At 44.8% G+C, this 15,111-nt stretch overlaps 1 protein-coding gene across 5 annotated transcripts in view; it reads left to right on the top strand.

Moving 5' to 3' along the window:
- Window positions 1-15,111, top strand: part of bdh2 (3-hydroxybutyrate dehydrogenase, type 2) — a 98,583-nt gene that overhangs the window by 58,582 nt on the left and 24,890 nt on the right. For all 5 annotated transcript variants that reach the window (XM_068047321.1, XM_068047329.1, XM_068047292.1 and 2 more), the window contains exons 6-7: window positions 9,290-9,350; window positions 13,871-13,984. In XM_068047321.1, the coding sequence (XP_067903422.1) occupies window positions 9,290-9,350; window positions 13,871-13,984 (175 nt within the window). The remainder of the gene's footprint in view (window positions 1-9,289; window positions 9,351-13,870; window positions 13,985-15,111) is intronic.

Genomic DNA, 15,111 nt, shown 5'->3' on the forward strand with positions numbered 1-15,111 from the left:
GCAGTACCTCTGTCATTTTCCTGGGGAAGTTCCTGGACTAGGATCTATTTGGACCACAACATACATGCCAACTCTCATGAAATTCCCACAAGAGACGCAATTTCTCAGTAAAATTAAGATTAACCCTGGTAGAAGATGGGAAATGTAGAAACACTGTGGCCTAAAGATGGTGCCCTCTGCTATGGTCATTTGTTTTTCTTTTTGTAAATATGTTCAGCTCGGTGTGAGAGGGTCCGGACCAAGGCCCAGCCAACACAGTTGACCCCTGGGGCTGGAACCATAGCTTTCTTAGCTGCGGACAAAGGGTCAGCCCCTGGCAGCCTGCATTAAACTCTGGCAGCCTCCTGCTTGTAGTTGGCTGTTTTTATTCGTTGGTTTGAGGCAGGTTTTGAAACCTGCCTGGCTGTGTTGCCTGTAGCATGCAGAGACTCCGTTAAAGGATCTGACATGAATAATATTGCAGGCACACAAACCAAAAATTTCAGTTTACAAAACGGGTGATTCTGCTCAGAGCACAGACTGAAGCTTTATTGTCAAAGATTTTGGAACAGCTTGAATCTGCCACTTTAGTTTAAAATTAGTTGTTTCAGATGTTTTTCCCCATGATTCCGATTGACTTCCATTTTGCTAGGGTTCCTTCATGCCACGCTCGGTCAAATGCTGCGTTGATATCAAGGGCAGTCACTCGCACCTCACCTCTTGAATTCAGCTCTTCTCTCCATGTTTGGACCAAAGCTGTAATGAGGTTTGGAGCCAAGAGACCCTGGCAGAAACCAAACTGAGCATTGGTGAGCAGGATATTGGCGTGTAAGTGCCGTTGATAGAGCTGTCAACGACATCTTCCATCACTGCTGATGATTTTGAGAGTAGATTAATGGGGTGGTAATTGGCCGGATTGGATTTGTCCTGCTTTTTATGCACAGGACATACATTGTCAGGTAGATGGCAGTGTTGTAGCTGTACTGGAACAGCTTCGCTAGGAGCACGGCCAGTTCTCGAGCACAAGTCTTCAGTATTACAGCTGGGATGTTGGCGGGCTCCATAGCCTTTGCTGTATCCAGTTCAAAGTTTTTTTGCTCAAACTTGCAACAGTGTGAATTTTACTGCTTCCCAAACACACAATTCTTTTGTTGGTGAGATAGGCAAATGTGAGATCATCCATTTTAGACTGAAACAGGAAAGAACAGGGTACTTTCTAAATGTTAAAAAGCTAGAAACAGTCGCAATCCAAAGACACTTGGGAGTCCAGGTACACAGATCATTAAAATGTCATGCACGGATAGAGAAAATAATCAAAAAGGCTACTGGAAGGCTGGCCTTTCTATCTGGAGGACTAGAATACAAGGGGGTAGAAGTCATGCTTCAGCTATACAAAGCCTTCCTTCCTTCGGCAGCATCATCCAAACCCACGACCTCTACCAACTAGAAGGACAAGTGCAGCAGATGCATGGGAACACCACCACCTGCAAGTTCCCCTCCAAGTTACAGACCATCCTGACTTGGAAATATATCGGCTGTTCCTTCACTGTCGCTGGGTCAAAATCCTGGAACTCCCTTCCTAACAGCACTGTTGGTGTACCTACACTCCACATGGACTGCAGTGGTTCAAGAATGCAGCTCAAGACCACCTTTGCAAGGGCAATTAGGTATGGGCAATAAATGCTGACCTAGCTAGCTATGCCCACATCTGATGAACTAATTTTAAAAAAGCCCTGTTTAGACCACACCTGGAGTTACTGTGAGCAGTTCTGGGCACCACACCTTAGGAAGGATATAAGAACATGAGGGCGGCACAGTGGCGCAGTGGTTAGCACCGCAGCCTCATAACTCCAGGGACCCAGGTTCGATTCCGGGTACTGCCTGTGTGGAGTTTGCAAGTTCTCCCTGTGTCTGCGTGGGTTTTCTCCGGGTGCTCTGGTTTCCTCCCACAAGCCAAAAGACTTGCAGGTTGATAGGTAAATTGGCCATTATAAATTGTCACTAGTATAGGTAGGTGGTAGGGAAATATAGGGACAGGTGGGGATGTTTGGTAGGAATATGGGATTAGTGTAGGATTAGTATAAATGGGTGGTTGATGTTCGGCACAGACTCGGTGGGCCGAAGGGCCTGTTTCAGTGCTCTATCTCTAATCTAAAAAAAAAATAGGAGCAGGAGTAGGCTATTCAGCCCCTCAAGCCTGCCCCGCCATTCAATACAATCATGGCTAATTTGTCCCAGGCCTCAACTCCTCTTTCAGGCCGGCTCCGCATAATCCTCGACTCCCCAAGATTTCAAAAATCTCTCTACCTCCTCCTTAAATACATTTAGTGACCGAGCCTCCACAACTCTCTGAGGTAGAGAATTCCAGAGATTCACCACCCTCTGAGAGAAGAAATTCCTTCACATCTCAGTTTTAAATGTGTGACCCCTTATTCTGTAATTATGTCCCGTAGTTTGAAATTCTCTCACCAGTGGAAATATATTCTCAACATCTACCCAGTCAAGCCTCCTTAAAATCTTATATGCTTCAATAAGATCAGCTCTCATTCTTCTAAACTCCAATGAATAAAGACCTAACCTGTTTAGCCGTTCTTGATAAGACAGATCCTTCATCCCAGGAATCAGCCTAGTGAACCTTTTCTGAACTGCCTCCAATGCTAGTATATCCTTCTTTGAATACGGGGACCAAAACTGTACACAGTACTCCAGGTGCGGCTTCACCAACACCCTGCACAGTTGTAACAAGACTTCCCTATTTTTAAACTCTAACCCCCTAGCAATAAAGACCAAAATTCCATTTGCCTTCCTAATTACTTGCTGCACCTGCATTCTAACTTTTTGTGTTTCATGTACAAGAACACCCAGATCCCTCTGTACTGCAGTATTTTGTAGTCTTTCTCCATCTAAATAGTAGTCTGCCTTTTTATTCTTCCTACCAAAGTGAATGACCTCACACTTTCCCACATTGAACTCCATTAGCAAAGTTTTTGCCCATTCACTTAACCTATCTATATCCCATTGCAGATTCTTTCTGTCCTCATCACAACATGCCTTCCCACCTATTTTTGTATTTCAGCAAATTTGGATACACTGCACTCTGTCCCTTCCTCCAAGTGATTAATATAGATAGTAAATAGTTGAGGCCCTAGGACCGAACCTTGTGGTACTCCACTAGTTACGACTTTCAAACATGTAAAATACATATTGATCCCGACTCTCTGTCTTCTGTGTGTTAGTCAATCCTCAATCCACACCAACACATTACCCCCAATACCCTGAGCTCTTATTTTGTGCAATAACCTTTTATGTGGCACCTTATCAAACGCCTTCTGAAAATCCAAATACACTACATCTACCGGTTCCCATTTATCCAGTCTGCTTGTTATATCCTCAAAGAACTCTAACAAATTTGTGAAACATGATTTCCCTTTCATCAAACCATGTTGACTCTGTTTGATTGCATTATGTTTTTCTAAATGTCATGCTATTTCTTCCTTAATAATGGACTCTAGCATTTTCCCAATGACTGATGTTAAGCTAACTGGTCTGTAGTTTCCTGCTTTCTGTCTCCCTCCTTTCTTGAATAGGGGTGTCACATTAGCGCTTTTCCAATCCGCTGGTACCCTCCCGGAATCCAGTGAGTTTTGGTATATTATGATCAATGCCTCTACTATCTCTACAGCCACTTCTTTTAAAACCCTTGGATGCAGGCCATCAGGTCCTGATGACTAGTCTGCCTTTAGTCCCACAGTTTGATTTGATTTAATTGAAGTTTTCCAGATATTAAATGGAATAGATAGGGTAGGAAGAGAGAAACCATTTCTGCTGGTTAGAGAATCTAGGACTAGGGGACACAGTCTAAGAATTAGAGCCAGACCTTTTAGGAGTGAAATTAGGAAACATTGCTACACACAACAGATAGTAAAAGTTTATAATTCTCTTCTGCAAACAGTAATTAGTGCTAGATCAATTGTTCATTTTAAATCTGCGATTGATAGATTTTTGTTAACCAAAAGTATTGATGATAAAGAACAAAGACGGGTATATGGAGTGGAGATGCATATCAGCCATGATCTCATTGAACGGCAGAAGAGGTTTGAGGTGTGAATTTATTTAAGATAGTGTTGTTGTTAAAAGGAGTGGTAACCCTTTTTAAAGTCCAATCTCGTGTAGGAGAAAAACTCAATAGGTACAAGCCCATGTTAGACAATGTAATAGCCTTTATGCCCAGTTTTATTTTTGTAATAACAGTACTATTGAATAGTTTCTGACTTAAGATGTAGCTTTGAAACTATATTCCTTTAATTCCTTAAAGCAAGCCAAAAGACTTGCAGGTTGATAGGTAAATTGGCCATTATAAATTGTCACTAGTATAGGTAGGTGGTAGGGAAATATAGGGACAGGTGGGGATGTTTGGTAGGAATATGGGATTAGTGTAGGATTAGTATAAATGGGTGGTTGATGTTCGGCACAGACTCGGTGGGCCGAAGGGCCTGTTTCAGTGCTGTATCTCTAATCTAATCTATCTAATCTAATTTGAATAGATATATTTTAAACAACTGCCCACATTTTTGGACATCACTGGACTTGGTAGAGTTTTCTCCATACAATCTGGCAATGCCATTTTTAAAATATTTTGAATCATTTGAATAATTTGTATAAACATTTGGATGTTCTGAAGTCATGAAAGTCATTAAATGAATACAAGTTCTTCATTTTTTTCTTATTGTCTTGTAACAGCTTTCAGTATTTTTCCAGAGAAATATCTTTTAATATCTTTCAATGAAGAGTGCAGGAGGGCATACCAGGAGCAGCACCAGGCATGGTGCAAAATGAGGTGTCAACCTGGTGAAGCTACAACACAGGACTATCTGCGTGCCAAACTGTGTAAGCAGCATGCGATAGACAGAGCTAAGTGATCCCACAACCAACGGATCAGATCTAAGCTCTGCAGTCCTGCCACATCCAGTTGTGAATGGTGGTGGACAATTAAACAACTAACTGGAGGAGGAAGTGGCTCTGCAAATATCCCCATCCTCAATGATGAAGGAGCCCAGCACATCAGTGCAAAAGATAAGGCTGATGCATTTGCAACAATCTTCAGCCAGAAGTGCCAAGTGGATGATCCATCTCGGCCTCCTCCTGAAGTCCCCAACATCACAGATGCCAGTCTTCAGCCAATTCGATTCTGTCCACGTGATATCAAGAAACGGCTGAAGGCACTGGATACTGCAAAGGCTATGGGCCCTGACAATATTCCAGCAATAGTACTGAAGACCTGTGCTCCAGAACTTGTCGCACCCCTAGCCAAGCTGTTTCAGTACAGCTACAACACTGGCATCTACCCGGCCATGTGGAAAACTGCCCAGGTATGTCCTGTCCACAAAAAGCTGGACAAATCCAACCCGGCCAATTACCGCCTCATCAGTCTACTCTTGATCATCAGTAAAGTTATGGATGGTGTTGTTGACAGTGCTATCCAGCGGCACTTGCTCAGCAATAATCTGCAGAGTGACTCTCAGTTTGGGTTCCGCCAGGGCCACTCAGCTCCTGAAGTCATGAAATTTTTTTCACCCGGAGGGTGGTTGGAATCTGGAACACACTGCCTGAAGGGGTGGTAGAGGCTGGAACCCTCACAACATTTAAGAAGTATTTAGATGAGCACTTGAAACGTCATAGCATACAAGGCTATGGGCCAAGTGCTGGAAAATGGGATTAGAATAGATAGGTGCTTGATGGCCGGCTCAGACACAATGGGCTGAAGGGCCTGTTTCTGTGCTGTATAACTCTATGACTCTAAAAGAACCTTTAGGGATGAGTGACTATAATATGATCGAATTTTACATTATGTTTGAAAGTGAGGTAGTTCAATCTCAAGCCAGGGTGTTAAATTTGAACAAAGGAAATTATAATGGTATGAGGGACAAATTGGCTGAGGTGGATTGGGAAAATACATTAAAAGATATGACAGTACATAGGCGATGGATAGTCTTTAAAGAAATATTACATAGTTTACAGCAACTATACATTCCTTCAAGGCACAAAAACCCCAAAAGTAAAGACAGTCAACCGTGGATAACAAAGGAAGTTAAGGATTGTATAAGATTAAAAGAAAAGGCTTATAAAGTTGCCAGAAATAGTTGTAAACCAAAGGATTGGGAGGATTTTAGAATACAGCAAAGGAGGACCAAGAAACTGATAAAGGGAGAATAAAATATGAACATAAGCTAGCAAAAAATATAAAATCGGACTGTAAAAGCTTCTGCAGGTACGTAAAAATGAAACATTTGGCTAAGACAAATGTGGACTGTTACCGGCAGAGTCAGGAGAATTTATAATGCGAATAGAGAAATGGCAGAGAAACTAAATGATTACTTTATGTCTGTCTTCACTGAGGAAGATAAAATAAATCTCCCAGAATTAGAGATCAAAGGGATTAGGGGGAATGAGGAATTGAAGGAAATTAGTATTAGTAAGAAGGTTGTATTGGAGAAATTAATGGGGCTGAAGGTTGATAAATCCCCAGGACCTGATATTCTACATCCCAGAGTATTCAAAGAGGTAGATATGGAGATAGTGGATGCATTGGTGATCATCTTCCAAAATTCTATAGATTCTGGAGCAGTTCCTGCAGATTGGAAGGTAGCAAATGTCACCCCACTGTTTAAGAAGGGAGAGAAAGAGAAAACAGGGAACTAGAGACTTGTTAGCCTTACATCAGTAGGGTAAATGATAGAATCTATTCTAAAGGATGTGATAAATGGACACTCGGATAATAATGATCTGATTGGGCATAGTCAACATGGATTTATGAATGGGAAATCATGTTTGACAAACCTGTTGGAGTTTTTTGAGGATGTTACGAACAGAATTGATAAAGGGGAGTCAGTGGACGTAGTATACTTAGATTTTCAGAAAGCTTTTGATAAAGCCCCTCACAGGAGGTTGGTTAACAAAATTAAAGCACATGGGATAGGAGGTAATATACTGGCATGGATTAAGGATTGGTTAACAGGCAGAAAGCAGAGAGTAGGAATAAACGGGTCAATCTCGCGTTGGCAGGCTGTGACTAGTGGGCTTCCGCAGGGATCAGTGCTTGGGCCCCAGCTGTTCACAATATATATCAATGATTTAAATGTGGGGACCAAATGTAATAGTTCCAAGTTTGTGGATGACACAAAACTAGGAGGGAATGTGTGTTGTGAGGAAGATGCAAAGCGGCTTCAAGGGGATTTGGACAGACTTAGTGAGTGGGCAAGAACGTGGCAAATGGAATATAATGTGGAAAAATGTGAGGTTATCCACTTTGGTAAGAGAAACAGGTGTGCAGAATATTTCTTAAATGGTAAGAGATTAGATGTACAAAGGGACCTGGGTGTTCTTGTCAATAAGTCACTGAAAGTTAACATGCAGGTGCAGCAAGCAATCAGGAAAGCTAATGGTATGTTGGCCTTTATTGCAAGAAGATTTGAGTACAGGAGTAGTGAAGTCTTACTTCAATTGTATAGAACCTTGGTTAGACCGCACCTGGAGTAGTGTGTGCAGTTTTGGTCCCCATACCTTGGGAAGGATATTATTGCCATTGAGGGAGTGCAACGAAGGTTCACCAGACTTGTTCTCTGGATGGTGGGACTGTCCTATGAAGAGAGATTGGGGAAACTGGGCCTGTATTCTCTAGAGTTTCGAAGAATGAGAGGTGATCTCATTGAAACCTACAAAATACTTAAAGGGATAGACATGGTAGATGCAGCTAAGATGTTTCCCCTGGTTGGGGAGTCTACAACCAGGAGACACAATTTCAAAATAAGGGGGAAGCCACTTAAGACAGAGATGAGAAGAAAATTCTTTACTCAGAGGGTTGTGAATCTTTGGAGTTCTCTACCACAGAAGGCTGTGGAAGCTCAGTCATTGAGTATGTTTAAAGCAGTGATTGACATTTCTAAATACAAATGACATAAGGGGATATGAGGATAGTGTGGGAAAAAGGCATGATCATATTGAATGGTGGGGCAGGCTCGATGGGCTGAATGGCCTACTCCTCCTCCTCCTATGTTCCTATGATTGCATAGTGTTCAATACCATTTACAACTCCTCAGGTACTGAAGCAGTCTGCCTGCAGCACGACCTGGACAGTATTCAGGCTTGGACTGATAAGTGGCATTTTACATTTGTGCCACAAAAGTGTCAGGCCATGAACCTCTCCAACAAGAAAGAATCTAACCATCTGCCCTTGACGTTCAATTGCATTACTATCGCTGAATTCCCCACTATCACATCCTGGGGGCAGGGGGGGGATTACCATTGACCAGAAACTTAACTGGATCAGCTACATAAATACTGTGGCTACAAGATCAGGTCAGAGGCTGGGAATTCTGCAACGAGTAATTCACATCCTGATTCCCCAAAGCCTGGCCTACATAAGGCACAAGTCAGGAGTGCATGTGAACATACGAATACTGTCCACTTGCCTGGATGAGTGCGGCCCCAACAACAGTCAAGAAGCTTGAGACTATCCAGGACAAAGCAGCGAGCTTGATCGTCACCCCATTCACCAGGTTAAACATTCACTCCTTTCACCATCGACGCACAGTGGCAACAGTGTGTACCATCTACAAGATGCACTGCAGCAACTCACCATGGCTTCTTTGACAGCATCTTTCAAACCCGCGACCTCTACCACCTAGGAAGACAAGGGCAGAGGTGTGTGGGAACACCATCATCTGCAAGTTCCTCTCCAAGCCACGCACCATCTAACTTGGGAACTATATCACCATTCCTTCACTGTCACTAGGTTAAAATCCTGGAACTCCCTCCCTAATAGCACTGTGGGTATGCCTACACCACATGGACTGCAGAAGTTCAAGAGGCAGTTCATCACCACCTTCTCAAGGGCATTTAGGGATGGGCAACAAATGCTGGCCTAGCCAGCGGCAGTCTCATCCCATGAACAAATTAACTAAACACCCAAATGTCTGATGCATTCTCGCATTGAGTGAGACTTTGTTTTCAGCAAATGTTGTCCTTTCCTTCCTATAAAGATGCTTTGTTTATTGATCTTCAGTTCTTGGTGTATTTTTAAACTTACAGTTCTTGTAGATGGTAACAGGTTTTATTATTCAAATCAATTTACAATTTTTTTTTAGTAAGGAACGCGAGATTTTTTTCTGGTTCATGTAACAGCTGTAATTGAGATTGTATTGTAGTTTGGAGATTAACTTTGCTGGTTTGGTTAAGCCTATACCAATCTTTATCTGAAACAGCATGCTTGTGTTGTGGTAATTTTTTTTTTCATTGATCTTTTTAAATGCAGATGCTTGCTCAGAAGTCCGGCCATATCATCAATATGTCCTCTGTGGCATCCAGCATCAAAGGTGAATGATTTAGCACAGCCATTAGATCTCTCATGTGCTGACAAAAACTGATCAGAATGCAGGCCAGTTTGCCTTTTGGATTAGTTCTCATTATATGTTTTCCATGAATGCTATGTTTGGAATGTGTGCAATCTGATTTGGCTGTTTATTGCCCCATGATACTGCAACACTTGATCTTTGAGATTTCTGCTGCCCTCATCCTATCCCGCATCAATCCAGATCACCCATCGGATCCTACTTGCTGACCTACATTGGCTCCCAATCCCTTAAGCTTCAAATTTAAAATTCTAATCCCTGTATTTAAATCTCTTTATGACCTTCCTCCTGCCTATCTCTGGGACCTCCACAGCCCCAAACTCTCCACTCCTCTGATTCTGACTTCAAATGCAACTCCTGTCTGTTCAACCTGTCATTGGCAGCCATGCCTTCTGCTGTGCGGTTCTCTCCACCTTTCCACACCATTCGCCTTATTTCACACCCTCCTTAAAACTTAACTTCTTTGACCAAGCTTTTGATCACTCCCTTCTGGTATCTTCCTGTTTCGCTTGGTGTCCATTTTCTTGATTATGCTCCTGTGAAGTGCCTTGGACCATTTTCTACATGAAAGACATTATATAAAAATACAAGTTGTTGAAGTCACTGTATGTATGAGATGTTTAACCATTGAAAACTAAACAGTAGCAATTCTTTTCTTTCTTTTTTTTTCTTTTGGGCCTCCTTATCTCGAGAGACAATGGATACGCGCCTGGAGGTGGTCAGTGGTTTGTGAAGCAGCGCCTGGAGTGGCTATAAAGGCCAATTCTGGAGTGACAGGCTCTTCCACAGGTGCTGCAGAGAAATTTGTTTGTTGGGGCTGTTGCACAGTTGGCTCTCCCCTTGCGCCTCTGTCTTTTTTCCTGCCAACTACTAAGTCTCTTCGACACGCCACAATTTAGCCCTGTCTTTATGGCTGCCCGCCAGCTCTGGTGAATGCTGGCAACTGACTCCCACGACTTGTGATCAATGTCACACGATTTCATGTCGCGTTTGCAGACGTCTTTATAACGGAGACATGGACGGCCGGTGGGTCTGATACCAGTGGCGAGCTCGCTGTACAATGTGTCTTTGGGGATCCTGCCATCTTCCATGCGGCTCACATGGCCAAGCCATCTCAAGCGCCGCTGACTCAGTAGTGTGTATAAGCTGGGGGTGTTGGCCGCTTCAAGGACTTCTGTGTTGGAGATATAGTCCTGCCACCTGATGCCAAGTATTCTCCGAAGGCAGCGAAGATGGAATGAATTGAGACGTCGCTCTTGGCTGGCATACGTTGTCCAGGCCTCGCTGCCGTAGAGCAAGGTACTGAGGACACAGGCCTGATACACTCGGACTTTTGTGTTCCGTGTCAGTGCGCCATTTTCCCACACTCTCTTGGCCAGTCTGGACATAGCAGTGGAAGCCTTACCCATGCGCTTGTTGATTTCTGCATCTAGAGACAGGTTACTGGTGATAGTTGAGCCTAGGTAGGTGAACTCTTGAACCACTTCCAGAGCGTGGTCGCCAATATTGATGGATGGAGCATTTCTGACATCCTGCCCCATGATGTTCGTTTTCTTGAGGCTGATGGTTAGGCCAAATTCATTGCAGGCAGACGCAAACCTGTCGATGAGACTCTGCAGGCATTCTTCAGTGTGAGATGTTAAAGCAGCATCGTCAGCAAAGAGGAGTTCTCTGATGAGGACTTTCCGTACTTTGGACTTCGCTCTTAGACGGGCAAGGTTGAACAACCTGCCCCCTGATCTTGTGTGGAGGAAAATTCCTTCTTCAGAGGATTTGAACGCATGTGAAAGCAGCAGGGAGAAGAAAATCCCAAAAAGTGTGGGTGCGAGAACACAGCCCTGTTTCACACCACTCAGGATAGGAAAGGGCTCTGATGAGGAGCCACCATGTTGAATTGTGCCTTTCATATTGTCATGGAATGAGGTGATGATACTTAGTAGCTTTGGTGGGCATCCAATCTTTTCTAGTAGTCTGAAGAGACCACGTCTGCTGACGAGGTCAAAGGCTTTGGTGAGATTAATGAAAGCAATGTAGAGGGGCATCTGTTGTTCACGGCATTTCTCCTGTATCTGACGAAGGGAGAACAGCATGTCAATAGTCGATCTCTCTGCACGAAAGCCACACTGCGCCTCAGGGTAGACGCGCTCGGCCAGCTTCTGGAGCCTGTTCAGAGCGACTCGAGCAAAGACTTTCCCCACTATGCTGAGCAGGGAGATTCCACGGTAGTTGTTGCAGTCACCGCGGTCACCTTTGTTTTTATAGAGGGTGATGATGTTGGCATCGCGCATGTCCTGGGGTACTGCTCCCTCGTCCCAGCACAGGCATAGCAGTTCATGTAGTGCTGAGAGTATAGCAGGCTTGGCACTCTTGATTATTTCAGGGGTAATGCTGTCCTTCCCAGGGGCTTTTCCGCTGGCTAGGGAATCAATGGCATCACTGAGTTCCGATTTGGTTGGCTGTATGTCCAGCTCATCCATGACTGGTAGAGGCTGGGCTGCATTGAGGGCAGTCTCAGTGACAGCATTCTCCCTGGAGTACAGTTCTAGGTAGTGCTCGCCTTGTGACAATGAGGTCTAGCTGGTGCCAACGACGTGATCTTGGGTGCCTCCATGAAACCTGGTGACAGGGTTTAGTGTGAAAGAACGAGTTGGTGATGCAGAGGTTATGATAGGTACACAACTCAAGCAGTCTCTGCCCGTTCTCATTCATCCTTCCAACGCCATAGCGCCCAAGGCAGGAGGGCCATGAGTCATGGTCGGCCCCAACCCTGGCATTAAAGTCCCCCAGCAGGAATAGGTGTTCGGTGTTGGGGATGCTGCTAATGATGTTATGGAGTTGTTCATAGAACTGGTCTTTAGCTTCAGGTGCGGAGCAGAGTGTTGGAGCATAGATGCTGAGTAGGTGTACTGGACCAGAGGTGGTGAGCAGTCGGATGGACAGTATGCGTTCCGAGCCATTTGAGGGAGGCTCTATCATGCTGAGCAAGGAGTTTCTGATGGCGAAGCCCACTCCATGCTGTCTTGGTTCTTCAGGATCCCTGCCCTGCCAGAAGAAGGTGTAGTCTTGCTCTGCTAGAGAGCCACTCGCGGGGAGGCGAGTCTCCTGAAGTGCTGCAATGTCCACATTGAATCTACTGAGCTCGTTGTTAATGATGGCGGTCTTCCGAGAATCGTTGATTTGTGTAAGGTCTTCCGACAGGCCAGGACACATAGTTCTGACGTTCCAGCTTGCAAAGCGAAGGGCTGGTACCTTCTTTCCTTTTTTCATGTTGTTTGGTGCGGTGTATCAGTCCACCTTTCGGGCAATGACCCTGAGCTCCAAGCACCCATTGAAGCAGGCAGACTGTGGCGGGACAGAACCTTATTGACCGGGGGCTGCCCGGTTTGAGGCGGGCGGTAGCTGTCCAGTGAGGTGCAATGACCTCTCCCACCGACAAAGGCAACCCGTGGCGCCCAGTTTCTACGCCAATTTATCTGGACTTATAACCCGTAACTGCTGCCTTCCGTGTTGTTTTAGTCGCTGTGAGGCAACTATGGAGTGACCTCTCCATGGCGCATGCCTGGGCAAATTTATGGAGGTTGAGAGTTGCCCAGTCGTCAAAACCCCCCTCTCGGCCTTTCTGGTGGGGTCCAAAGGAGTGCAGGACACGACGTTTGGCACCAGTATGGCTGCAGGAACTGCCGGAAACATGCCAAAGGTGACACATGACCGCCTACGGGGTTCCGCTCCGGATTTTCTGTTAGGGTTTACTCCCTTAGCCTTGGTCTCTCCCGAGACGCCCACAAGGCAGTGGGGTTGTTGGGGCCCCTACACAGGTGTAGGATGGTGCCGGTGGGAGGAGGGGATGCAAGGGGGAGGGGTAGAGGGAGGGGGTGGGGGGGGGTGCAGGGGAAGGGGGTGCGGGGTGAAGATGGTAACCCACCCAATCTTTTACACTTTCCACCATGATCCTACTGAATAAATGCTCTGTGTTTACTAGATTGCTCTAAGAAAATGTATTTTAAGGAGCTGCACTAGATGAGAAAATTGTTTTATTTGTGAACTGTAATTTAAATGCATGACCAACACTTCATTGTATGTATGAGTTAAGAAAATATTGCTTAGGTGGCATATTTTGACCTGATGTGGGAGAAGATCCCAAGCTTTGCATACTCTGTCTTTTTATTTGACAAAATCAGTTTTCTGTTGATTAGTACAGTTGATGTTGATGGATTGCTTATGTCTGGCAAAATATATATAGAATGATAAATTGAATTTAAAGCCTGATGCTGAACTCGATTATTCACCGCTGGCATACATTGGAATATGCCTTATTGTTTGAGGGATTTTTCAATATAATTTTTAGTTTCAATGGAACTGACTATTCAGCTTATGTTTTTAGATATCCAATGCCTACTGTTCATTGTTTACTTCTATAAAAGGTTCTGTGGATTTTTTTTGGAGAGAGAATTATTCTGTTAATGGCTCTTCATATATTCTTACAGGGGTTGTAAACAGATGTGTATACAGCACCTCTAAGGCAGCTGTTATTGGATTGACCAAATCTGTCGCTGCAGACTTCATCGAACAAGGCATAAGATGCAACTGTGTATGCCCTGGTAATCATGACTTTTTTCCTCTTATTTTGTCAGGACTTACCTTTTCGTAAAAACATTGCCAATTTTCATGGAGAACCTCTTATACCTCTTCATTTACACCATTGTAGTATTTTCATTCCTCACATTTGCATTGGGCTGAATTTTACGAGTGCGCCGCAGTTTGTGGCGGCACACTCTGATGGCGGTGTGCATCCCGCGCGGATGCACCGTCCCTGAGCCCCTGCGATGTTACGCGCGGGGCCTGATTTAAATAGAGGGGATGGAGCGGCCGCCCCCGATGACATAGAGGGGGCGGCTGCTGCGTCCCCGGCAACAGCGTCCAACGCCATCGTGCAGGCGCCGGCGCCATTTTTAAAGGGCTTTAAGCCGGTAGCAAAAATTAGAATTTTTAAAGGTGTATCAGTTTTAATTTTTATTAAATAAAAACTTATGTGATGGAGGCCCCTCCCCAACCACCACCCCCATCTCCCCAACCCGGTCATTTCATTTCCTGAGATAACCAAAACATGCCTTTTTCCCTATTCGAACTTTACCCCCCAACTTCTAACTTTTGCCATTCAACCCCTTCCCACTATCCTCACATCCAATTAAAAGTGTTTTCCCCGCTCCCCCACTCCTCCCGCCCTGAAAATTTTATTCCGCCCTCCTCCCCACCAGGTTCTTGCCTCGGAACTCCATACGGCGTTCTGCAGGCAGGCGAGGGACGAACGGCAGTGTTAAATTGGCATGGGATGGCCACCGCCTGCAGGTAGGGTCATTTACATATCATTACTGTGCATTTAAATATTTAGATGAAGGGCCTGCCGCCAGGCAGTGGGTGGGGGGGGGGGTGCCGCATCGAGGTCCCCCCGCTGCCAGTAATATGCGGCGGGCCCTTCTCGACGTCGTGGGTTGAGATGGGCCTCTCCCCACAGAATTTTACAGGTTCCCCCCACCGCGAACCACAACATCGAGGGGCTGGTAAAATTCAGCACATTATCTTATGAATCTTCAAATGCAAGAAAATGACATGTTGTTGAATTGGTTTCTAGATTTAAGGAGCTTTACAGGTAGTCCCTCTCCAACCACAACAACTTTTATATATAAAGCACCTTCCATGTAGTATAGTATAACAAGGTGCTTCACAA

This window comes from Heterodontus francisci, chromosome 1 (genome assembly GCF_036365525.1).
Source record: "Heterodontus francisci isolate sHetFra1 chromosome 1, sHetFra1.hap1, whole genome shotgun sequence".
Classification (NCBI taxonomy): Eukaryota; Metazoa; Chordata; class Chondrichthyes; order Heterodontiformes; family Heterodontidae; genus Heterodontus; species Heterodontus francisci.